This window comes from Pocillopora verrucosa, chromosome 1 (assembly GCF_036669915.1).
Source record: "Pocillopora verrucosa isolate sample1 chromosome 1, ASM3666991v2, whole genome shotgun sequence".
Classification (NCBI taxonomy): domain Eukaryota; kingdom Metazoa; phylum Cnidaria; class Anthozoa; order Scleractinia; family Pocilloporidae; genus Pocillopora; species Pocillopora verrucosa.
In genome coordinates, this window is record NC_089312.1 from 32175109 (window position 1) to 32201737 (window position 26629).

The window sequence follows — 26629 nt, forward strand, 5'->3', positions numbered from 1 at the left end:
GGCGACTCTTTTTTGGGGTTCCTTGGAAGAGTCCGTCTGGAGAGTTTGAAGAAGGCTAGCAATTAGCTCGATCAAATAACCGCTTTGAAGAATTCTGGCATTGATAAGTAGTTGTATTTCCCGTTTTGTTTCTTAATTAATCACACACCCTTACATATTAAAACAGGTGATGACACCGTTGACCAGTGAAAGCTTGGATTTTAGATTTTACTTTTTAAACAGAAGTTTAAGGCCTCATTAGAACAGTTTTATATTTTTAATTATGCTGCTGAAGGACAACATGAACAGATTATTGAAATGTTCAGCGTTCAATGTTTAGTAGTCAATGCGCCTTGCTACACCTATCTAGTTCTCAAGCATGCCTCTAGTTCTCAAGCATGCCTCTAGTTCTCAAGCATGCCTCTAGTTCTCAAGCATGTCACTTTAACTGAAAGAAACAAATATTTCAAATAAACATAAATCGAACCTGCAGTTGGATAAACCAATACCAGTTTTCCTGAGTCAGGATAAAGACAGAGTACAGAAAAAATAATTACCAGAACCTACAAGCCCCTACTTCCCCTAACTATGGTTTGACTTAGCAGAGGAGTAAGAGCGGTTTAGTTTTCCGCCCCCCCCCCCCCTCCTACACAAATAAACTCATCCTTTTCTATATCTGTTTTGTTATTTCATATTGCAGTTCAAATATATTAGGGTACACATGTAGTCTTGCACAATCAACCTTCTTGTTGAATTCCAGAAAACAAATCATTGCAAACCAGATAATGGCTAATTGTTCACAAGTAATATAATGATTTACAATAATTTACTTGAGTGTTCTTTCTTTATTTACATAAATGTGCAAAAAAATATTAAACTTTCAAAGATCTTTGAATGTTTTAAAAATATACAAAGATTACAATCTTACAATTAAAAAATAACTTTTCATAACCCAACAACAGTCAATTAATAACAAGTTAAGGATAATGTTGGGTTAGGGGAGGGGTAGGTGGGCAGTTGCCCAGGTACTGATATTGATCCGAAATTTCATTTTTTCCTGGAGATAAGGGGTTGGGGTCACCACGTGAAACAAGGCAACAGTATTTTCTTTTTGCAGTTAACCCTGTATGTGTAATGCAGATTGTTTGTAATTCATATCTTTATTAATAACTACAACCCCAGGACCACAAAGCCACCTTTCGTGTCGTAATGTTACTCACAAAGCCACAATTTCTTTACTTAGGCCATCCCTCTCCTGGATAACTGGGCCTCATCTTTTGGATCCTGCATGCCAAACCATGAGAATGTTGTACCCTGCTGCTGAAACAGAAATCAATTGAAATAATAACCCAGCAAGGAATAAATCCTACGGAATTGTGTTTATTGACTGTAGTGTAATGTCCTGTCCATTACCAACATCCACCTAGCCCTGCATCTCCATCTTGAAAATCTATTGGACAGAGGATTATCTATAATAGACCCGGGTCTAAAAACACGACAAGCAAAATTTTAAAATGTATCATTTTACCTGACAGCCATGTTTGACATGTTCCTGCCACAAGCTGCTGTAAATTAATACAATTTTAGCACCATTTGTATTAAGAAGATTTAAAGATTTATTGACTTCTTCAAGTTGGGTACCAAGGCCTTCACCTTTAGATTGGTTTCCACCACTGCTCACAGATTCGTGCTGCTCAATGAAATTCTTAAGGTCCACAGGGAACAGGGTACGATCACATCTGCATGGGCAATAATAAAGAAATTTTGTCAACACAACAATACAATTATTTTAATATTGCATTGAGCACCCTGATGATCTGTAAATTACCATGTTGGCGTTGAAATTGTTCTTTTGATTTGAACTTGCCTGCCAGATAGTCCTTGCTGCTGCATTTAACTCTGCATTTCATGCAAATAAATCTGGGGTGCACATTCGGTAAATCCACCAACACAGAGACCTCCCAAATTTGTTTAATTTCATCCTCGTGCGTAGCGACGTCTTCTTTCCTATCTTCTCCCTTTATTTTTTTTCCCACAAATTCGGTAAAGTGCCTGGAGCAGTCGAATATGCTCTTCCATGTACTTAATAGAGAAAAATAGAAAACAACTGTCGTAAAAACGAAGGTACGATGCATTACTCAAGCCTTACAACAACAGCGGTTTGGGTACACTTGTCAGGCCTCAACAGGCCCCTTGTAAGGCCCCTTGCCATGTTGAAACTTTAACAGCACTAGAACCAGTAAAAAATATAAACAGCTCAACAAAAATACGCAAATACTAAGAAATAACGCGTTCTCTTTACTAACCTTAGGATTAGACCTCACAATCGCGTCTATCTCGTCGCTTGACACCGAAAAAATTCAATGATAATTAGACAGTTTGCGCTCTCTCACTTCCAAAATGGCCGCTTATTCTCCTTCTCAATGTTAGGTCGAAAAACGTCCCCGATAATGCCGGATGGACGCTAGGAGAGAATGGAAACAACAACAAAGGTCCACCATTTTTGGGAGGGAATGAGATTCAAAATATAAGTGACGTCACCTACACTGTTTCGCAGGGACCAGTGAATGGGCGCAAACTGTCTGATCAACGTATACGTACCTGTGAACGTTAAAACGTTGTCTATAATCCTCGTTCGAAAGCTGCTCTAGGACGTAACAGCCCCATGGTATACGAATACGTATGGAGCGTGAAGTAACACATTTTTCATACAGAGGAAAACAAATAACCTTCACCGAAAGAATAAAACGAAAATGTTAATTGGTTTCACGCCGTGAAATGCAAATGATCTCAACCAAACGCATGATCAGTCATACATGAAACGAGTAAGTCGTTAATAGCAGTGATCAATATTACTGTTTACGGCGAGACTGGGATACTATGAATCTCTGGTAGATATCTACCGAAAGATTCGAAATGATAACAATCATTGAATGTAAAGTTAAGCTTAAAGAAAGAATGAAGTGTGAGAAAAACACACTTACTTCGCAGTTATATGGCGATTAAACCCAAAAAACAGACAATTTTCTCCAAGTAAGGCCAAATTTCTACTGTTCGAAAAATCTAGTTGTTCTCATATGTTACCAAATTAACATAGAACAATAGCACAAAAGAATGAAAGATTCACGTTTAAATCTGTGATAAAAATCGAGTTCCATTGAAAATACTAATTTCTTATGTAGGAATTTCTGTTTAGGAGTGAAATGCCTGACAGTCAGTAGAGACGAAATTAGATTTGGCTGGCTGATGGGTAGGTGTCACATGCGGACCACAGCAACCTGTCATACCTATATTGGTTTTGAATATATTAATAAATTAATGACATAATAGCGCGGAAAGGGCTAAGGAAACCGGTAGTACTATTGAAGATACGTTGAGGTCGAAAACGAACCAGCTCGTTAATAAAATGGATAATAGTACTTGTAGCAGCGAACAAGAAGATGCTGCCAACCGATGTCGTTGGTTTCGCATCAATTGGAAATGGTGCAAAATGGGCAGCTCTAGTCTCGGAATAAATATCCGCTTAAATCCAATGGTGTCGCTTGTTTCTGCTCTGATTATTTGGGGCTTTGTCGCTTGGTGCATAATCAAACCAGAGACAACGAATTCTACGATGGCCGAGTGGAAAACATGGATCACTGCTACCTTTATCTGGATGTACATTGGTACCCAAGACGCCTGGGCTGCAAATACGGCAACATGAAACTGGGAAAACCAAATGAAAAACCTGAATTCAAAGACGCGACCTACTTCACCATGCTGTTTGCCGCTGGGTATGTTTACACCAGTTATTAGTGTAGTTAGTACGGTTCCAGCAATAATTCCTCATTCGAATTATTTTTGTAAAAGGCGTTTTAAATAGAGCGAAACTGGTCGAACGGCTGGTGAGAAACGATAATATTTCTCGCTCATCAGAACGCTGATTTTGTTTTATACGGTATAAAAAATATGCGAAGAATATTAAATCTCTCCTACTTCTTTAAAATATAAAATAAGATAAAGAAGGCGATTTCATGATAATATTTCCTCAGAGTTCTCTGAGTGAAATTCCGATTATTTCATTCGCACATGCTCAGTAACGCTCATAGCAAGTAAAACTACTTTCCTCGGGTTAGAGTACAACTTTTCATATGTGGAAGTAAAATTACTATGATGTCGTTACGCGTGATAACCTGCCACTTAACGCGTCAAATGAATATAAACTATTAAAAGCATTGTTTACAGACCGCAGAAAAGCTGCGCGCTATTTATGCAATTACACTCTTTGAGTGGTTTTACGAGCCAGTCACATAGGAAAATTCGTTCATTTCCTAAAGAGCTTAGGTTAAATATGTATTATGGAAAAAGCTGTTATTTTCGTTATTTTCGTTATTTTTTAGAATTCAAACGTGTACGACTTATCTTTGCTTCATATTCGCTAATGCAATGACAGTTTTGACAATTGACTTTGAAATGGCTTCCTGGGGCGCACGCAGATGCGATTTACGATGTAAACAACTGAATGAAATTGATTAAAAAAGATTGAGTTTTCGAACTATGTGATCACCCGTTTAATTCTATAGCTCTCAGGTGTAATCGATTTTCTTTGCAAACGAGTATTGAGACTTCAAATGGTTACATGACAGCAATGAAAATATTCTTCGGCGATCACTGAATATGTTCTGGTTTCGCTCCATCTCACATGCCTTTTACAAAATCGCGGTTCTTGAAATAATTCGAATAAGGAATTATTGCTGGAATTGTACTAACTGCAATAATAACTGGTGTAAACATACCCACTCCGAAGTAGAATAAACCGATCCCTATGCCAGTGGCACCAGCATGGTGAAGTATGTCGCGTCGTTGAATTCAAGTTTTTCATCCGGTTTTCCCAGTTTCATGTTGCCGTATTTGTAGAAGTACAGGACTATTATAATTACAGCCCAGGCGTCTTAGGCACCAATGTACATTCAGGTAAAGGTAGTGGTGATCCATGTTTTCCACTCGGCCATCGTAGAATTCGCTGTCTCCGGTTTGATTATTTGACAACCACTTTTGTGGTCACTAATCGTTGTTTCAGTGGCAGCGTAACGGTTCAAAGCGGGTTGTTGCCTCAACTCTATTGAAATTTATAGTGTTCTGGCAGGAGAGCAAAGCGCGATGCTCCGGGAATAAAAACTCTTATGGGCTTTACATTATATCGGAATGAGTTTTGTTCAAGAACGAGTTCATCCCGGTTGCCACATGATACCAGTGTAAAATTATTCGAAACTAGTCATTTCTGAATGATTTTATTGAGGTTTTCATTCCAGAACGAAACACTTATTCCGGACGACCTTTGGTACCTGTATAAAGTAAACGCGGTACGACACTCATATCTGTATGAATCCTTTTTAGGAGCGAGGGAAGCATAGAAAAAGGACGTAAATACTTGTTTTAACAAGTTAAATTATCTTGCATGTAAACGCGGTATGAAAGTAATTTCGTTCCGGAACGAAACCCATTTTGGAATAATGTAAAAGGTACCTTAAGGACGGACCATTAGATTTTTGATCCAGGGGGGGGGGGTCTTTTGCCAATTGCACGATGTATTTTCTTCCATTAAGCCTATGCTCGATTTTTTTGCCCAAATACCGAGCGAATTTCAAGTGATAATTTCAGGAAGTAAGAAGCAACAACAAAAAGATTCCTATCAAAGCGAGGTGCCATTTCCAGTCATACCTGGTCGGACACCTTGAAAACAAAGGATGACACGCAAGCAGTTTACTGCAAATTTGAAATGAAAAAAAGCCTTGAACAGTAGACATCGCAAGGTCTTTGACGATGTTACAAAAGAATACTTATTGCATTAGAAGTGCAAACATCGAGCACATCGATAAAAGAGTGCTTATTTTTAGGATTTTTTAAATTTTTTTGCGTTTAAATTGGTAATTTTTAGGGGTAGATATCAGTTGTTGCCACTCCCACACGGATAAGACTCAGGTACCTTTATAATTTTATAGAGGGTCTCAATGGGGTGATGGCTTTTACGGCTAACGGTTAAAATTTTGGCCAATTTATGGCTAACGGTTAACACCTTTCCATTGTTTCCTTGAAACACTGTGCGCTTAATTACGCATCCCGCCAGACGGCGGGAAGTCTACAAAGTGCTCAGACATGAGTATAGAAAACTCCGCCTCTGTCTGGATTTTTGGTAGCCTATTAACCAATTCCCAATCAAGGCCTAAGTCTGACGGGACGCGTAATTTTGCACAAGGTGGTAAGTAGCCAGGTTATATGAATTTTCCAACGTCTTGCGTACTGTCTGTGGTACAAGCTTGCCAATTCCCCAATAGGCTTTTGGAATCGACTTAACCCTACCTTTACCATGGCCGTACGCTTCTTGAGGCACTCTACATCTACTAATGGAACCACGAATCCACCTAACACCGGCACCGAGATTTAATCTATGAGTGGGGCAAATTGTAAAATCATCGATATCTTTTGGCGTCTCGAAGATGCCGGCTCGCGACAAAATAAGATCAACTTCAGTTTCTGGATCTCCGCAAGTAACTTGAAATGTCTCTTTTACAACTACGCAAGGGAACGACCTGAGATATGCAACGTCGGTCTTCTCGATAACAAAACCTAAAAGTCCCACCAGCGAACGATTTAATTGAACAGCAACTCTCCTTGTTTGCATGTAAAATGAGACGCTTATACAACAGATCAGTTAGCTAAATCAGTATGTAGCTTGTCAATCGAATTGACTTTAGTAAACATTCTTTGACTTCCGCCGGCAAAGGAATTATTGATGGATCTGGACAATTTAGTTTTCTGAATACAGTAATTCTTGGAAGGTTTTTATAGATATGCAGAGAGGGCCAAAAAACCTTTCTCTTGGTAATTCGAAGGGTTAATTCATTTTTGAATTTATATGTATCACGCTCGTCATGCAACTAATATAATAATGTGGAGAAGACTGGGATTTATAAACTGCAAATTAAATCTGGCTAAAATGTGGTAGAGCATAACTTGATCATCCAAACAGCTAATAAAATCATAAATAAACAAGGTAAGAGAGTCATGCTAGATTTCTTTACAAATTGTAGTGATTTATGCAAATAAACGGTGGCGATAAGTAGGCACACCATGTTTATTTCATAGTCGCTAGCAAGTAAATTTTGCCGGACTTTTTCACGATAGAACAGCACAAATACACAAGTAAATTTTTACAGTATCTTTATAACCATCCTTTTGTCTTTTAAAAGCTTGAAGCTCTGTAGATTCTGTCATATCGGTCATTGTTAAAACTGTCTTTGTTTTGATGCTACTTTTCGACATAGAAAAAGTATGTCGGACAAAAATATTTACCAAAAAATTAATATTTCTTTGCCAGCTTCAATAATGACAAGGAATTAAGTTTAGATGATAAAACAAAGGATTATGCCGACAGAAATACCGAAGGTCAAGTAAATTCGTTACATGAGGTCACACAACTCGGGTAATATTCAGGGTGAGAATTTGCATATTTGAGCGATCGAACGAATTTAAAGTACATGTGACGGGGGTTCCCCTTCATTTACTTCACTAAAAAGCTATCAACGAACATTTTCTGGCTAATAAGAGAATATGAATTTCAATTACATAAATCGAATTTCCCTTCATTTACTCCATTATAGGGCTATCAACGAACATTTTTACGCTGATAAGGGTACGAATTTCAAGTACATGTACATAAAGTGAGATTCCCCTTCATTCATTTCCTTTTGGGCGAAATTACTGATAACACTTGAGTGAAAGTTCGACGGTATCCAGTACATTTGTAACCTGGTTAACGTACCGTTAACCAAAAAGTGATAATCTATAGTCTACTTTAACCCTCGAAACTGGCAGCCTTGGACATGTCAGCCAGGTTGGTTTCATTTCCATAAATATTACTATAAACAGTCATTGAATCGTTAATTTAAAATGTCACTTCAGTTGATGCAGTTGTTAGTTTCCAAACGCTTAGTTAGTAAACTCTTTATTATCGTTTTGTTCAGTCTTTCGTTAGTTAATGATTATTACATAATAAGTTTGTTCAAAGACGTGTATAAGAGATTGGATTTCGATCATTGTTACTAGATATCAGTTTGTTCTTAGATGCTATCGCTGTCAGTTATTTGCTGTCCTTAGGAGCTGAACAAAGTAAGTCTTTATCTCTTCTGCATTTACGATGTTTAACTTTTGTCTGTATTATTGGCGTTGTTCTCGTATTCAGCTTTCTGTGCAATTGCTTCATTTTTAGTTAGGTTGATGTAACATTTCGCAACGCATTTTTCTTAGTTTAGTTTCTGTTGTATTTTCTCTGAGTTCTTACCATACCATACCATACCATACAACCCTACGTCTCAGCGCTATCTTCTACAATCATTAAAGATCGCTTCACATTCTATATGCGTTCGAATTGTCTACTCAGCCGCTTAGGCAACCTTTTGAGGTTACAGCAGTCGCCGATTCTCTAATAGTTGTAGATGCGCAAATTTACTTACATCGCATTATTTTTAAAGATCAAAGGTGACCATCGTCCTAAATATAACGATAACGAAAATGATGCATTTGTACAGCGCACTATCCATATCAAAATGCTTTACTGTGCTTTGCAACACTTTGCAATCATGTGTTATTAGCGGAGCTACTGCTAAAACATGCGAAAAATTAAATTTTTACCTTACAAAATTTTAAATAAAATTAAATATTTACATATTATTCAACAAGCTGCTGGAAAATTGTGCGCCCTAGCAATCTCCGTGCAAAGCTTCTCAAAGTTGTCGTTTCCTGTTGTCTTATGAAGATTATAACTTATGATATTTGTCCTTAAAATTGACCATAAACAGAACAAGAACTTTAAATTAAAATTTTTTAATTATACTATAAGTCCCATAAAATGATATCTATACTAAGAGTTAAAAACATTATACGTCCGTTTTTCTAGCATCTGGATCCATTAGTTTTTCCATCTCTCCGAGAGGTATACGACATGACTCAGGCAGACAGTGTCCATTTTGGATATGATTCGTCGGCTTATGGTTTTTCATGTGGTGTTCCATCTGGTAAGCAGCAAATGGGTATAACACCATGACTGCGAAGAAGTCTTCAGCTATGTTTCCGTTGATTTCGTATTTCTCGCGGATCGAGTTGCGTACCCCGGTAGCATAGGCGAAGAAACCAAAGAGCAGAGTATATCCAACGTAGCAGATCCCTGAAAAAACGCAGAGGCGTTCCAGAACCAGCATGGAAATACAAGCGTAGAACGGTAGCGCCATGATCAGCATATGGGTCCACATTCTACCATTTTGTTTCTCTACCATTCCAGCTGCAGTTCCCATGGAGTACCAGGGAGCAAAGATGCTGATTATTACTTTACATACGCTCTCGACGGTTGGGGTACTTAAAACATCCAGAAGTCCAGTGGTGAATTGTGGACCGTTAGGATCCAGGTCTCCAGCCTCTACTTTGACGGCCTTCCATAGTGCCTTGGACATAAAGCAGAGTATGATTGTGTATGGCGCTCCAGAAGCGATAGAAACTGTTTGCAAGGCATTCAGTGCTTCGTTGCCTCCGACGTAAAGAAGAGCAGTGGCTGTAGCACCTTCTGTTAGAGCCCAAAAGACTCGTTGTAGGACTGGTGGCTTTGGGTCGCCATTGGCTGACAGACAGTCTATAACAAGTGAACCACTGTCAGAGCTTGTGACAAAGTAAAGGGCAATGCTGATCAAGGAGAGCGCGGAAAGGAAACTTCCCATGTCTCCATATTGGCTCATTACATCGAACCACATGCCATTTTCATCACGACAGGACGGGCGGAATAAACCGTTCAGAGACTCTGAAGCGTTAGTTCTACCCAGAGCTGAGTCGCATGTTATATTGGCAAGAGCAGCCTTTCTTTCCATTTGAAGTCCTGCTCCTCCAAAAACGCTGAACCATAAGATTGAGAAGGCCACTGGTGCAGCGAATGTTGCGATGATGAACTGTCTGATGGTTCTTCCTCTGGATATCTTTGCGATGAACATGCTAACGAATGGTGTCCGAGCAATCCACCATCCCCAGTAGGAAATGGTCCATGCGTCCATCCACCCAGTGGCTTCCTTGCGATCGGGTGCATTTCCAAGTTGAGCGAAGGCGTCAGTGTGGATGCCACGTTGGACGATAGTTTGCATGTAATAACCAGTGCTCTGGACGAGCAAGTTCAGACTATAACAGGGAGCGTCAAAGAAGAACACGAGCATCATAATGAACACGCCCAAGGCAAAGCAAGTCTCGCTTAGGCGTCGGATCCCCAGTTTCAGTCCACTGTTGATCGAGACAATAGCACAGGCCATTACGCACCAGACGATGATAATTTGATTAAAGGTGCTGACCTCTACTGAACTTTCTAGGCGATGGACACCGGCATTGAGCTGCATAACACCCAGTACCAAGCTTGTACATACGCCAAACATAGTACAGACCACTGAAATTATATCGATGGCGTCGCCTATCCATCCATAAATCTTGTCACCTATGAGGGGGTACATGCAGGAGCGCATTGTCATGGGAAGCCCTTGTCTGTATCCTACAAAGGCAAGGAGAAGGCCAACTACAACGTACACAATCCATTCGTGAATTCCCCAGTGGAATAAAGTTAAGTTGATGGAGTCTTGAGCGCGTTGATTGTCAGTGTACCTGGGGCAAAGGAATGATTAAATAATTTAGTTGTGTAAAAAAATAGTCGAAAATTTTTGTGATTTATTCATTACCAGGGTAATTTAATCATTAATCACTGCCGTCCCCCTGTTCTCCCGTTCCGCTGTTCCGCTGTTCCTCCGTTCCTCCCGTTCCCCTACCCCACGTTCCCCGTTCTCTATTTTAAAGATAGCCTACACATTTGTTGGAAAAAAATGTAAGTAATTAAGTAATTCTACTGACAGTAACTCAAATGTTATTTCTGTGCCACTATAGCTGACATATATATTAGTGAATACCCTCTACATACCTGTTATAATGGCGTTTTTCATAGAAACCAGGTGCGTAGTGCCATACTGGTTCAGCTGTAACACAAGAATAGCCACATTAGCATGAGGAGAACTGGTCAGGGTAAAATATCAATTGCTACATAATTAACTGGTCCATCGTGTATTGACTCGGAAGAACTGGAATGCCAAAAATTATTCCTGTAAATCAGTTAATATGAATTGTTACGCTTGTGAACTCATAATTCAGAAACACAATTGAAGTTCACGGAAAACACCAAGAATAGTTCTCTTTGCCGTACACTTTTAGAAGTTCAAGTCAGAATGTTACATTTTTGCGTATTGTTAACCGTCCAAATCCGCACAAGCAGGAATAGAGTTGTAAGCAGTAAGAATATAAAGTTTGACTATTCTCGCGGTTGAGGGGCAGATAACTGGCTTATTTACGATATTGAAAGCAGTGAACAAAGCTCTTGAACATTCTTAAAATATTCACAGCGACATGCCATTTGAAAGCGTGGGTAAATGGTCCACTTGAACTTTGTACTCATAAAGCGCGCGAAAAAATATACGTTAACCATTCATTGATTCATTCATTTATTTATGTGAATGAATTCCAGTTGTGTCATGCCATGTGGATTATCCATTTATTCACCGTAATGCATTTCTTGTTCTTTAATTGAAGTCAGTCTCATGAAGCGCCATTAATAACGTTGCTTCAAGCTAAGTTATTATTTCGAGTAAAATGTTTTTTGGACCTAAATCGAGTTGGATAGTGTAAATAGTATCATAAATAATTTCAGGCATTGAGCAAGGAATTTTAAAAGTGTTTTTACAGTAAAATGGAATATTATCGAAACAAAATACGCAACGAATCTTACAGAATCAAAACGGATGAACGGTATGAACTACAAAAAAAAAACAACAACAACAAACTGAGAAAACGAAACGGGTTATTCTATTGGGTTATCATACGACAGAATACGTGACATCGCTGTTTAGCGATATAATCGAACCGCTTGTTAATTCTAGGAAAATCATTGCTCGCCGTTATCAGTTAGGCGCAGTTAAATTGTCCCTGATCTTAACAACATAATTGACATCATTCTCTGAATCCCATTCAACTGAAGTGATTTCTATCAACTTGAAGGTTATAAGATATTTGATCTACAAGAGTAGCCGTTCATTCATTCGAATGCCGTTCAAAGTCTAACCTAGGAAATAAATATCATTACGTCGGTTTGGTACCGCTCGAAAATAACGGCTTTTCCATAACACATATTTAACTCAAGCTCCTAAGAAAGGAAAGAGTTTTCGTGGCTGGCAAGTTAAGTCACTCAAAGAGAGTTGCATAAATTGCGCAAGGTTTATCTGCGATTACAGTAATACGGTACGATCGTAATGTTTATCTCGTCAGCTGTTTCTTAAATACTCTACTAAATTTATTTATGGATCGAAATTGAAAATATTTCATTGGTAGATTGTTTAACTCAAGCCAATAGAGACCAATTACTACTAGGCTTTTGTTACTTTCATTCTTGTGTTTATAACGTATGCAAATGAGGACGTACTTGAAAAACAATAGAATAATACGCGAATAATACGCACCGCGATTTTGATGGTTATTTTCATAGAAAGAAAGTGCGCATTATACAAGGGTAAATAGTACTGACTACGATAATAACTGCTCTAAACATACCCACTCCGAAGTAGAATAAACTGATCCCTGTCCCAGCGCCAAACAGCATAGTGAAGTAGGTCGCGTCTTTGAATTCAGGTTTTTCATCCGGTTTTCCCAGTTTCATGTTGCCGTATTTGGAGAAGTACAGATAAATTATAAATCCAGCCCAGGCATCTTGGGCACGAATGTACATCCAGGTAAAGGTAGTGGGGATCCATGTTTTCCACTCGGCCATCGTAGAATTCACTGTCTCCGGTTTGATTATACACCAAGCGACAAAGCCCCAAATGATCAGAGCAGACACCAGCGACACCACTGGATTTAAGCGGATATTTATTCCAAGACGATAGCTGCCCATTTTGCACCATTTCCAATTGATGCGAAACCACCGACATCGGTTGGCAGCATCTTCTTGTTCGCTACTACAAGTACTATTATCCATTTTATTAACGAGTTGGTTCGTTTTCGACTTCAACGTACCTTCAATAGTACTACCGGTTTCCTTAAACCTTTCCGCGCTTATATGTCGTAGTCTTGCGTCACATGCGAGTAAAATTACTAATAGTCAGTTGAGACTAAATATGGTTACCCGCCACGCGACATACCTATATCGGTTTTGAATATATTAATAAATTAGTGCCGTATATTTCCGAGTGAAATTACTTGTAGTTTAGCGTCACATGCGAGTAAGATTTTGATGGGTGAGCTCACATGCGGACTTTAGCCACCTGTCATAAATTAGTGCCATAAGCCACAGTTTTTGTCACAGTTAAGCCACAGAATTTATATCAGATTGCTTAAAAACCTTTCTAGTTTGCCAAGAAAGTTAGAATTTGCCCTCTCAACATATTTGAAAAGGCGAATTTTAGCATATTCTGACCACTAGAAATCGCCATCGGCCGATGGCCGTAAATAACCTTGATTTAGACGCTAAGTTTTGGGATTTGGGACCTGGTTGACGATTCTATCCTACACAGCCGTTAAGTTTAGACCTTTATAGGCAAAACTAAGCAAAAACCCCTGTACGTTTTCGATTTTTTAAAAGTTATGACCGTTTGAATCAGAATAATTTATCTGTACTTCTCCAAATACGGCAACATGAAACTGGGAAAACCGGATGAAAAACCTGAATTCAAAGACGCGACCTACTTCACCATGCTGTTTGGCGCTGGGACAGGGATCAGTTTATTCTACTTCGGAGTGGGTATGTTTAGAGCAGTTATTATCGTAGTCAGTACTATTCTAGCAATAATTCCTCGTTCGACTTATTTCAAGAACCTCGATTTTGTAAAAGGCGTGTGAGCTGGAGCAAAACCAGTTGAACGGCTGGTGAGAAACATGACCGCAGATAAACCTTGCGCAATTTATGCAACTCTCTTTGAGTGACTTAACTTGCCAGCCACGAAAACTCTTTCCTTTCTTAGGAGCTTGAGTTAAATATGTGTTATGGAAAAGCCGTTATTTTCGAGCGGTACCAAACCGACGTAATGATATTTATTTCCTAGGTTAGACTTTGAACGGCATTCGAATGAATGAACGGCTACTCTTGTAGATCAAATATCTTATAACCTTCAAGTTGATAGAAATCACTTCAGTTGAATGGGATTCAGAGAATGATGTCAATTATGTTGTTAAGATCAGGGACAATTTAACTGCGCCTAACTGATAACGGCGAGCAATGATTTTCCTAGAATTAACAAGCGGTTCGATTATATCGCTAAACAGCGATGTCACGTATTCTGTCGTATGATAACCCAATAGAATAACCCGTTTCGTTTTCTCAGTTTGTTGTTGTTGTTTTTTTTTTGTAGTTCATACCGTTCATCCGTTTTGATTCTGTAAGATTCGTTGCGTATTTTGTTTCGATAATATTCCATTTTACTGTAAAAACACTTTTAAAATTCCTTGCTCAATGCCTGAAATTATTTATGATACTATTTACACTATCCAACTCGATTTAGGTCCAAAAAACATTTTACTCGAAATAATAACTTAGCTTGAAGCAACGTTATTAATGGCGCTTCATGAGACTGACTTCAATTAAAGAACAAGAAATGCATTACGGTGAATAAATGGATAATCCACATGGCATGACACAACTGGAATTCATTCACATAAATAAATGAATGAATCAATGAATGGTTAACGTATATTTTTTCGCGCGCTTTATGAGTACAAAGTTCAAGTGGACCATTTACCCACGCTTTCAAATGGCATGTCGCTGTGAATATTTTAAGAATGTTCAAGAGCTTTGTTCACTGCTTTCAATATCGTAAATAAGCCAGTTATCTGCCCCTCAACCGCGAGAATAGTCAAACTTTATATTCTTACTGCTTACAACTCTATTCCTGCTTGTGCGGATTTGGACGGTTAACAATACGCAAAAATGTAACATTCTGACTTGAACTTCTAAAAGTGTACGGCAAAGAGAACTATTCTTGGTGTTTTCCGTGAACTTCAATTGTGTTTCTGAATTATGAGTTCACAAGCGTAACAATTCATATTAACTGATTTACAGGAATAATTTTTGGCATTCCAGTTCTTCCGAGTCAATACACGATGGACCAGTTAATTATGTAGCAATTGATATTTTACCCTGACCAGTTCTCCTCATGCTAATGTGGCTATTCTTGTGTTACAGCTGAACCAGTATGGCACTACGCACCTGGTTTCTATGAAAAACGCCATTATAACAGGTATGTAGAGGGTATTCACTAATATATATGTCAGCTATAGTGGCACAGAAATAACATTTGAGTTACTGTCAGTAGAATTACTTAATTACTTACATTTTTTTCCAACAAATGTGTAGGCTATCTTTAAAATAGAGAACGGGGAACGTGGGGTAGGGGAACGGGAGGAACGGAGGAACAGCGGAACAGCGGAACGGGAGAACAGGGGGACGGCAGTGATTAATGATAAAAATTACCCTGGTAATGAATAAATCACAAAAATTTTCGACTATTTTTTTACACAACTAAATTATTTAATCATTCCTTTGCCCCAGGTACACTGACAATCAACGCGCTCAAGACTCCATCAACTTAACTTTATTCCACTGGGGAATTCACGAATGGATTGTGTACGTTGTAGTTGGCCTTCTCCTTGCCTTTGTAGGATACAGACAAGGGCTTCCCATGACAATGCGCTCCTGCATGTACCCCCTCATAGGTGACAAGATTTATGGATGGATAGGCGACGCCATCGATATAATTTCAGTGGTCTGTACTATGTTTGGCGTATGTACAAGCTTGGTACTGGGTGTTATGCAGCTCAATGCCGGTGTCCATCGCCTAGAAAGTTCAGTAGAGGTCAGCACCTTTAATCAAATTATCATCGTCTGGTGCGTAATGGCCTGTGCTACTGTCTCGATCAACAGTGGACTGAAACTGGGGATCCGACGCCTAAGCGAGACTTGCTTTGCCTTGGGCGTGTTCATTATGATGCTCGTGTTCTTCTTTGACGCTCCCTGTTATAGTCTGAACTTGCTCGTCCAGAGCACTGGTTATTACATGCAAACTATCGTCCAACGTGGCATCCACACTGACGCCTTCGCTCAACTTGGAAATGCACCCGATCGCAAGGAAGCCACTGGGTGGATGGACGCATGGACCATTTCTTACTCGGGATGGTGGATTGCTTGGACACCATTCGTTAGCATGTTCATCGCAAAGATATCCAGAGGAAGAACCATCAGACAGTTCATCATCGCAACATTCGCTGCACCAGTGGCCTTCTCAATCTTATGGTTCAGCGTTTTTGGAGGAGCAGGACTTCAAATGGAAAGAAAGGCTGCTCTTGCCAATATAACATGCGACTCAGCTCTGGGTAGAACTAACGCTTCAGAGTCTCTGAACGGTTTATTCCGCCCGTCCTGTCGTGATGAAAATGGCATGTGGTTCGATGTAATGAGCCAATATGGAGACATGGGAAGTTTCCTTTCCGCGCTCTCCTTGATCAGCATTGTCCTTTACTTTGTCACAAGCTCTGACAGTGGCTCACTTGTTATAGACTGTCTGTCAGCCAATGGCGACCCAAAGCCACCAGTCCTACAACGAGTCTTTTGGGCTCTAACAGAAGGTGCTACAGCCACTGCTCTTCTTTACGTCGGAGGCAACGAAGCACTGAATGCCTTGCAAACAGTTTCTATCGCTTCTGGAGCGCCATACACAATCATACTCTGCTTTATGTCCAAGGCACTATGGAAGGCCGTCAAAGTAGAGGCTGGAGACCTGGATCCTAACGGTCCACAATTCACCACTGGACTTCTGGATGTTTTAAGTACCCCAACCGTCGAGAGCGTATGTAAAGTAATAATCAGCATCTTTGCTCCCTGGTACTCCATGGGAACTGCAGCTGGAATGGTAGAGAAACAAAATGGTAGAATGTGGACCCATATGCTGATCATGGCGCTACCGTTCTACGCTTGTATTTCCATGCTGGTTCTGGAACGCCTCTGCGTTTTTTCAGGGATCTGCTACGTTGGATATACTCTGCTCTTTGGTTTCTTCGCCTATGCTACCGGGGTACGCAACTCGATCCGCGAGAAATACGAAATCAACGGAAACATAGCTGAAGACTTCTTCGCAGTCATGGTGTTATACCCATTTGCTGCTTACCAGATGGAACACCACATGAAAAACCATAAGCCGACGAATCATATCCAAAATGGACACTGTCTGCCTGAGTCATGTCGTATACCTCTCGGAGAGATGGAAAAACTAATGGATCCAGATGCTAGAAAAACGGACGTATAATGTTTTTAACTCTTAGTATAGATATCATTTTATGGGACTTATAGTATAATTAAAAAATTTTAATTTAAAGTTCTTGTTCTGTTTATGATCAATTTTAAGGACAAATATCATAAGTTATAATCTTCATAAGACAACAGGAAACGACAACTTTGAGAAGCTTTGCACGGAGATTGCTAGGGCGCACAATTTTCCAGCAGCTTGTTGAATAATATGTAAATATTTAATTTTATTTAAAATTTTGTAAGGTAAAAATTTAATTTTTCGCATGTTTTAGCAGTAGCTCCGCTAATAACACATGATTGCAAAGTGTTGCAAAGCACAGTAAAGCATTTTGATATGGATAGTGCGCTGTACAAATGCATCATTTTCGTTATCGTTATATTTAGGACGATGGTCACCTTTGATCTTTAAAAATAATGCGATGTAAGTAAATTTGCGCATCTACAACTATTAGAGAATCGGCGACTGCTGTAACCTCAAAAGGTTGCCTAAGCGGCTGAGTAGACAATTCGAACGCATATAGAATGTGAAGCGATCTTTAATGATTGTAGAAGATAGCGCTGAGACGTAGGTGTATGGTATGGTATGGTATGGTAAGGAAACTCAGAGAAAATACAACAGAAACTAAACTAAGAAAAATGCGTTGCGAAATGTTACATCAACCTAACTAAAAATGAAGCAATTGCACAGAAAGCTGAATACGAGAACAACGCCAATAATACAGACAAAAGTTAAACATCGTAAATGCAGAAGAGATAAAGACTTACTTTGTTCAGCTCCTAAGGACAGCAAATAACTGACAGCGATAGCATCTAAGAACAAACTGATATCTAGTAACAATGATCGAAATCCAATCTCTTATACACGTCTTTGAACAAACTTATTATGTAATAATCATTAACTAACGAAAGACTGAACAAAACGATAATAAAGAGTTTACTAACTAAGCGTTTGGAAACTAACAACTGCATCAACTGAAGTGACATTTTAAATTAACGATTCAATGACTGTTTATAGTAATATTTATGGAAATGAAACCAACCTGGCTGACATGTCCAAGGCTGCCAGTTTCGAGGGTTAAAGTAGACTATAGATTATCACTTTTTGGTTAACGGTACGTTAACCAGGTTACAAATGTACTGGATACCGTCGAACTTTCACTCAAGTGTTATCAGTAATTTCGCCCAAAAGGAAATGAATGAAGGGGAATCTCACTTTATGTACATGTACTTGAAATTCGTACCCTTATCAGCGTAAAAATGTTCGTTGATAGCCCTATAATGGAGTAAATGAAGGGAAATTCGATTTATGTAATTGAAATTCATATTCTCTTATTAGCCAGAAAATGTTCGTTGATAGCTTTTTAGTGAAGTAAATGAAGGGGAACCCCCGTCACATGTACTTTAAATTCGTTCGATCGCTCAAATATGCAAATTCTCACCCTGAATATTACCCGAGTTGTGTGACCTCATGTAACGAATTTACTTGACCTTCGGTATTTCTGTCGGCATAATCCTTTGTTTTATCATCTAAACTTAATTCCTTGTCATTATTGAAGCTGGCAAAGAAATATTAATTTTTTGGTAAATATTTTTGTCCGACATACTTTTTCTATGTCGAAAAGTAGCATCAAAACAAAGACAGTTTTAACAATGACCGATATGACAGAATCTACAGAGCTTCAAGCTTTTAAAAGACAAAAGGATGGTTATAAAGATACTGTAAAAATTTACTTGTGTATTTGTGCTGTTCTATCGTGAAAAAGTCCGGCAAAATTTACTTGCTAGCGACTATGAAATAAACATGGTGTGCCTACTTATCGCCACCGTTTATTTGCATAAATCACTACAATTTGTAAAGAAATCTAGCATGACTCTCTTACCTTGTTTATTTATGATTTTATTAGCTGTTTGGATGATCAAGTTATGCTCTACCACATTTTAGCCAGATTTAATTTGCAGTTTATAAATCCCAGTCTTCTCCACATTATTATATTAGTTGCATGACGAGCGTGATACATATAAATTCAAAAATGAATTAACCCTTCGAATTACCAAGAGAAAGGTTTTTTGGCCCTCTCTGCATATCTATAAAAACCTTCCAAGAATTACTGTATTCAGAAAACTAAATTGTCCAGATCCATCAATAATTCCTTTGCCGGCGGAAGTCAAAGAATGTTTACTAAAGTCAATTCGATTGACAAGCTACATACTGATTTAGCTAACTGATCTGTTGTATAAGCGTCTCATTTTACATGCAAACAAGGAGAGTTGCTGTTCAATTAAATCGTTCGCTGGTGGGACTTTTAGGTTTTGTTATCGAGAAGACCGACGTTGCATATCTCAGGTCGTTCCCTTGCGTAGTTGTAAAAGAGACATTTCAAGTTACTTGCGGAGATCCAGAAACTGAAGTTGATCTTATTTAGTCGCGAGCCGGCATCTTCGAGACGCCAAAAGATATCGATGATTTTACAATTTGCCCCACTCATAGATTAAATCTCGGTGCCGGTGTTAGGTGGATTCGTGGTTCCATTAGTAGATGTAGAGTGCCTCAAGAAGCGTACGGCCATGGTAAAGGTAGGGTTAAGTCGATTCCAAAAGCCTATTGGGGAATTGGCAAGCTTGTACCACAGACAGTACGCAAGACGTTGGAAAATTCATATAACCTGGCTACTTACCACCTTGTGCAAAATTACGCGTCCCGTCAGACTTAGGCCTTGATTGGGAATTGGTTAATAGGCTACCAAAAATCCAGACAGAGGCGGAGTTTTCTATACTCATGTCTGAGCACTTTGTAGACTTCCCGCCGTCTGGCGGGATGCGTAATTAAGCGCACAGTGTTTCAAGGAAACAATGGAAAGGTGTTAACCGTTAGCCATAAATTGGCCAAAATTTTAACCGTTAGCCGTAAAAGCCATCACCCCATTGAGACCCTCTATAAAATTATAAAGGTACCTGAGTCTTATCCGTGTGGGAGTGGCAACGACTGATATCTACCCCTAAAAATTACCAATTTAAACGCAAAAAAATTTAAAAAATCCTAAAAATAAGAACTCTTTTATCGATGTGCTCGATGTTTGCACTTCTAATGCAATAAGTATTCTTTTGTAACATCGTCAAAGACCTTGCGATGTCTACTGTTCAAGGCTTTTTTTCTTTTCAAAGAGGCATCAGAATTATTTTCATTTCAAATTTGCAGTAAACTGCTTGCGTGTCATCCTTTGTTTTCAAGGTGTCCGACCAGGTATGACTGGAAATGGCACCTCGCTTTGATAGGAATCTTTTTGTTGTTGCTTCTTACTTCCTGAAATTATCACTTGAAATTCGCTCGGTATTTGGGCAAAAAAATCGAGCATAGGCTTAATGGAAGAAAATACATCGTGCAATTGGCAAAAGACCCCCCCCCCCTGGATCAAAAATCTAATGGTCCGTCCTTAAGGTACCTTTTACATTATTCCAAAATGGGTTTCGTTCCGGAACGAAATTACTTTCATACCGCGTTTACATGCAAGATAATTTAACTTGTTAAAACAAGTATTTACGTCCTTTTTCTATGCTTCCCTCGCTCCTAAAAAGGATTCATACAGATATGAGTGTCGTACCGCGTTTACTTTATACAGGTACCAAAGGTCGTCCGGAATAAGTGTTTCGTTCTGGAATGAAAACCTCAATAAAATCATTCAGAAATGACTAGTTTCGAATAATTTTACACTGGTATCATGTGGCAACCGGGATGAACTCGTTCTTGAACAAAACTCATTCCGATATAATGTAAAGCCCATAAGAGTTTTTATTCCCGGAGCATCGCGCTTTGCTCTCCTGCCAGAACACTATACATTTCAATAGAGTTGAGGCAACAACCCGCTTTGAACCGTTACGCTGCCACTGAAACAACGATTAGTGACCACAAAAGTGGTTGTCAAATAATCAAACCGGAGACAGCGAATTCTACGATGGCCGAGTGGAAAACATGGATCACCACTACCTTTACCTGAATGTACATTGGTGCCTAAGACGCCTGGGCTGTAATTATAATAGTTCTGTACTTCTCCAAATACGGCAACATGAAACTGGGAAAACCGGATGAAAAACTTGAATTCAACGACGCGACATACTTCACCATGCTGGTGCCACTGGCATAGGGATCGGTTTATTCTACTTCGGAGTGGGTATGTTTACACCAGTTATTATTGCAGTTAGTACAATTCCAGCAATAATTCCTTATTCGAATTATTTCAAGAACCGCGATTTTGTAAAAGGCATGTGAGATGGAGCGAAACCAGAACATATTCAGTGATCGCCGAAGAATATTTTCATTGCTGTCATGTAACCATTTGAAGTCTCAATACTCGTTTGCAAAGAAAATCGATTACACCTGAGAGCTATAGAATTAAACGGGTGATCACATAGTTCGAAAACTCAATCTTTTTTAATCAATTTCATTCAGTTGTTTACATCGTAAATCGCATCTGCGTGCGCCCCAGGAAGCCATTTCAAAGTCAATTGTCAAAACTGTCATTGCATTAGCGAATATGAAGCAAAGATAAGTCGTACACGTTTGAATTCTAAAAAATAACGAAAATAACGAAAATAACAGCTTTTTCCATAATACATATTTAACCTAAGCTCTTTAGGAAATGAACGAATTTTCCTATGTGACTGGCTCGTAAAACCACTCAAAGAGTGTAATTGCATAAATAGCGCGCAGCTTTTCTGCGGTCTGTAAACAATGCTTTTAATAGTTTATATTCATTTGACGCGTTAAGTGGCAGGTTATCACGCGTAACGACATCATAGCAATTTTACTTCCACATATGAAAAGTTGTACTCTAACCCGAGGAAAGTAGTTTTACTTGCTATGAGCGTTACTGAGCATGTGCGAATGAAATAATCGGAATTTCACTCAGAGAACTCTGAGGAAATATTATCATGAAATCGCCTTCTTTATCTTATTTTATATTTTAAAGAAGTAGGAGAGATTTAATATTCTTCGCATATTTTTTATACCGTATAAAACAAAATCAGCGTTCTGATGAGCGAGAAATATTATCGTTTCTCACCAGCCGTTCGACCAGTTTCGCTCTATTTAAAACGCCTTTTACAAAAATAATTCGAATGAGGAATTATTGCTGGAACCGTACTAACTACACTAATAACTGGTGTAAACATACCCAGCGGCAAACAGCATGGTGAAGTAGGTCGCGTCTTTGAATTCAGGTTTTTCATTTGGTTTTCCCAGTTTCATGTTGCCGTATTTGCAGCCCAGGCGTCTTGGGTACCAATGTACATCCAGATAAAGGTAGCAGTGATCCATGTTTTCCACTCGGCCATCGTAGAATTCGTTGTCTCTGGTTTGATTATGCACCAAGCGACAAAGCCCCAAATAATCAGAGCAGAAACAAGCGACACCATTGGATTTAAGCGGATATTTATTCCGAGACTAGAGCTGCCCATTTTGCACCATTTCCAATTGATGCGAAACCAACGACATCGGTTGGCAGCATCTTCTTGTTCGCTGCTACAAGTACTATTATCCATTTTATTAACGAGCTGGTTCGTTTTCGACCTCAACGTATCTTCAATAGTACTACCGGTTTCCTTAGCCCTTTCCGCGCTATTATGTCATTAATTTATTAATATATTCAAAACCAATATAGGTATGACAGGTTGCTGTGGTCCGCATGTGACACCTACCCATCAGCCAGCCAAATCTAATTTCGTCTCTACTGACTGTCAGGCATTTCACTCCTAAACAGAAATTCCTACATAAGAAATTAGTATTTTCAATGGAACTCGATTTTTATCACAGATTTAAACGTGAATCTTTCATTCTTTTGTGCTATTGTTCTATGTTAATTTGGTAACATATGAGAACAACTAGATTTTTCGAACAGTAGAAATTTGGCCTTACTTGGAGAAAATTGTCTGTTTTTTGGGTTTAATCGCCATATAACTGCGAAGTAAGTGTGTTTTTCTCACACTTCATTCTTTCTTTAAGCTTAACTTTACATTCAATGATTGTTATCATTTCGAATCATTCGGTAGATATCTACCAGAGATTCATAGTATCCCAGTCTCGCCGTAAACAGTAATATTGATCACTGCTATTAACGACTTACTCGTTTCATGTATGACTGATCATGCGTTTGGTTGAGATCATTTGCATTTCACGGCGTGAAACCAATTAACATTTTCGTTTTATTCTTTCGGTGAAGGTTATTTGTTTTCCTCTGTATGAAAAATGTGTTACTTCACGCTCCATACGTATTCGTATACCATGGGGCTGTTACGTCCTAGAGCAGCTTTCGAACGAGGATTATAGACAACGTTTTAACGTTCACAGGTACGTATACGTTGATCAGACAGTTTGCGCCCATTCACTGGTCCCTGCGAAACAGTGTAGGTGACGTCACTTATATTTTGAATCTCATTCCCTCCCAAAAATGGTGGACCTTTACGCACACAAAGAAAATATGTTGTTTCCATTCTCTCCTAGCGTCCATCCGGCATTATCGGGGACGTTTTTCGACCTAACATTGAGAAGGAGAATAAGCGGCCATTTTGGAAGTGAGAGAGCGCAAACTGTCTAATTATCATTGAATTTTTTCGGTGTCAAGCGACGAGATAGACGCGATTGTGAGGTCTAATCCTAAGGTTAGTAAAGAGAACGCGTTATTTCTTAGTATTTGCGTATTTTTGTTGAGCTGTTTATATTTTTTACTGGTTCTAGTGCTGTTAAAGTTTCAACATGGCAAGGGGCCTTACAAGGGGCCTGTTGAGGCCTGACAAGTGTACCCAAACCGCTGTTGTTGTAAGGCTTGAGTAATGCATCGTTCCTTCGTTTTTACGACAGTTGTTTTCTATTTTTCTCTATTAAGTACATGGAAGAGCATATTCGACTGCTCCAGGCACTTTACCGAATTTGTGGGAAAAAAAATAAAGGGAGAAGATAGGAAAGAAGACGTCGCTACGCACGAGGATGAAATTAAACAAATTTGGGAGGTCTCTGTGTTGGTGGATTTACCGAATGTGCACCCCAGATTTATTTGCATGAAATGCAGAGTTAAATGCAGCAGCAAGGACTATCTGGCAGGCAAGTTCAAATCAAAAGAACAATTTCAACGCCAACATGGTAATTTACAGATCATCAGGGTGCTCAATGCAATATTAAAATAATTGTATTGTTGTGATGACAAAATTTCTTTATTATTGCCCATGCAGATGTGATCGTACCCTGTTCCCTGTGGACCTTAAGAATTTCATTGAACAGCACGAATCTGTGAGCAGTGGTGGAAACCAATCTAAAGGTGAAGGCCTTGGTACCCAACTTGAAGAAGTCAATAAATCTTTAAATCTTCTTAATACAAATGGTGCTAAAATTGTATTAATTTACAGCAGCTTGTGGCAGGAACATGTCAAACATGGCTGTCAGGTAAAATGATACATTTTAAAATTTTGCTTGTCGTGTTTTTAGACCCGGGTCTATTATAGATAATCCTCTGTCCAATAGATTTTCAAGATGGAGATGCAGGGCTAGGTGGATGTTGGTAATGGACAGGACATTACACTACAGTCAATAAACACAATTCCGTAGGATTTATTCCTTGCTGGGTTATTATTTCAATTGATTTCTGTTTCAGCAGCAGGGTACAACATTCTCATGGTTTGGCATGCAGGATCCAAAAGATGAGGCCCAGTTATCCAGGAGAGGGATGGCCTAAGTAAAGAAATTGTGGCTTTGTGAGTAACATTACGACACGAAAGGTGGCTTTGTGGTCCTGGGGTTGTAGTTATTAATAAATATATGAATTACAGACAATCTGCATTACACATACAGGGTTAACTGCAAAAAGAAAATACTGTTGCCTTGTTTCACGTGGTGACCCCCACCCCTTATCTCCAGGAAAAAATGAAATTTCGGATCAATATCAGTACCTGGGCAACTGCCCACCTACCCCTCCCCTAACCCAACATTATCCTTAACTTGTTATTAATTGACTGTTGTTGGGTTAGGGGAGGGGTAGGTGGGCAGTTGCCCAGATACTGATATTGATCCGAAATTTCAATAAGCAATTTATTAGCCCTAAATAATTAACTAACATAGTAAGTAGATCAGGTAAATAACCTGTTTTTCAAAATTTGATTTTTTTGTATTTAGAAGAGTGAAGTGAAGCTTTTTTTAGTATATTAAGTTTTCCTCCTCTTTGCTGTAGTGCTTAAAATAGCAGCTGCCATCCATTACAACTTTCTTATTATTTCCTCATTCTGTGAACTTGCATCGACTTCCCTCCCAATATAACCACAGGTATTTGAGCAGACCACTTGATGAAAAATTACATGCTTCTGTTGATGGCAAGGCTCTTGGCCTGAGTCTGGTTGATGTAACAGAATTAGCCTCTGCCAACCGAGAAATGGCCTTCAAGAAGCGCTCATTAATGGAAAGCAGAGAGTAGACCTGCCCTTGACTCCTTTAGTGTATGTAACTAAAGATGAAAGGGAGGAAGCATCTCATCTAAAGAACATGAAGAAAGTGGATTTAGACAAAAGGATTGAAAAGCTTGTATCCAAATTATCAGACGAATCAGCAATCATATTTTATAAGGAACAGTTACATAACATCCAAAAGAAGTTGGCATCCACCAAGAAAGAAATCATTATTGCCCCCTGTGAATAGGTTGAGCAGCCAGCAGAACTACTTGATGTACCGAATCAGGAAAATACAAAAACAGATGAATGATTTCCATAAGTTTTGTCTTTTATTTATATTTAACAGTGAACAGTAATCAGTAGCACAGCTTAGGAAATAAAAAACGGAAAAGCAATTAAAAGTTTCTGCTTATCTATGCAAGGTTGGTTTGGAAACCATCGCATGAAAAGAAAATAAAATTACGAGTATAAACTCAGCTGCTATCTACCATGAAAACCAATGTTTCCAGAAAGACCATTAACACTTATATTTACCTAAAAAAACCATGTAATAAATGACAAAAGTGCCGACAAGCAGGTGCATAGTAAAAGTGAGTAATCAACAAAAATCTATTCTAAAAGCCATTGTGGTTTTTATGCATTTTATTTTTTTAAAATGAAAGGACTTGAAATGGTTAAATGTGAAAGTTTACGAATAAATATGTACCGAATAACACACACGGGAAAATCAGTAAATTTTCCCGTAACACCGTCCTTGAACGTAGCCATCCCCTATAGAATGGCAAGCCGGTCTTCGTCTATTTCCTCTTGATCTTATCATAGGCGGATCCTTTT

The 26629-nt window shown here is 38.9% G+C and overlaps 4 protein-coding genes and 1 pseudogene across 8 annotated transcripts; 3 read left to right on the forward strand and 2 right to left on the reverse strand.

Annotated features, from left to right (window-relative positions):
• Positions 1–644: 644 nt before the first annotated feature.
• On the reverse strand, positions 645–2720 carry LOC136282290 (uncharacterized). 3 transcript variants are annotated; one of them, XM_066169723.1, is made up of 6 exons: positions 2581–2720; positions 2286–2443; positions 1847–2061; positions 1633–1718; positions 1508–1541; positions 645–1296 (listed from the first exon to the last, which is right to left on the reverse strand). In XM_066169723.1, the coding sequence occupies exons 3-6, from the start codon at positions 1870–1872 to the stop codon at positions 1215–1217; spliced, it is 228 nt and encodes a 75-aa protein (XP_066025820.1). In that variant the 5' UTR covers positions 1873–2061; positions 2286–2443; positions 2581–2720; the 3' UTR covers positions 645–1214. The 3 variants fall into 3 exon arrangements, with proteins under 3 accessions (XP_066025820.1, XP_066025819.1, XP_066025817.1); XM_066169722.1 differs by having other exon boundaries at positions 1508–1544; XM_066169720.1 differs by having other exon boundaries at positions 1508–1718.
• A 5200-nt stretch (positions 2721–7920) lies between these two features.
• On the reverse strand, positions 7921–13084 carry LOC136282753 (trimethylamine transporter-like). Its single transcript, XM_066170567.1, has 3 exons — positions 12631–13084; positions 10955–11009; positions 7921–10644 (listed from the first exon to the last, which is right to left on the reverse strand). Exons 1-3 carry the CDS (start codon positions 13052–13054, stop codon positions 8895–8897), a joined length of 2229 nt encoding a protein of 742 aa, XP_066026664.1. The 5' UTR covers positions 13055–13084; the 3' UTR covers positions 7921–8894.
• A 610-nt stretch (positions 13085–13694) lies between these two features.
• On the forward strand, positions 13695–18343 carry LOC136282756 (glycine betaine transporter 1-like). The gene is made up of 3 exons (XM_066170569.1): positions 13695–13816; positions 15254–15308; positions 15620–18343. Exons 1-3 carry the CDS (start codon positions 13711–13713, stop codon positions 17367–17369), a joined length of 1911 nt encoding a protein of 636 aa, XP_066026666.1. The 5' UTR covers positions 13695–13710; the 3' UTR covers positions 17370–18343.
• A 5228-nt stretch (positions 18344–23571) lies between these two features.
• On the forward strand, positions 23572–25814 carry LOC136278369 (uncharacterized). Of its 3 annotated transcripts, none has more exons than XM_066161972.1 (7): positions 23572–23711; positions 23865–24022; positions 24247–24461; positions 24590–24675; positions 24764–24800; positions 25012–25108; positions 25674–25814. In XM_066161972.1, the coding sequence occupies exons 3-6, from the start codon at positions 24436–24438 to the stop codon at positions 25091–25093; spliced, it is 231 nt and encodes a 76-aa protein (XP_066018069.1). In that variant the 5' UTR covers positions 23572–23711; positions 23865–24022; positions 24247–24435; the 3' UTR covers positions 25094–25108; positions 25674–25814. The 3 variants fall into 3 exon arrangements, with proteins under 3 accessions (XP_066018069.1, XP_066018070.1, XP_066018068.1); XM_066161973.1 differs by having other exon boundaries at positions 24767–24800; XM_066161971.1 differs by having other exon boundaries at positions 24590–24800.
• LOC131775978 (uncharacterized) lies at positions 25173–26151 on the forward strand (annotated as a pseudogene).
• The last annotated feature ends 478 nt before the right edge of the window (positions 26152–26629 follow it).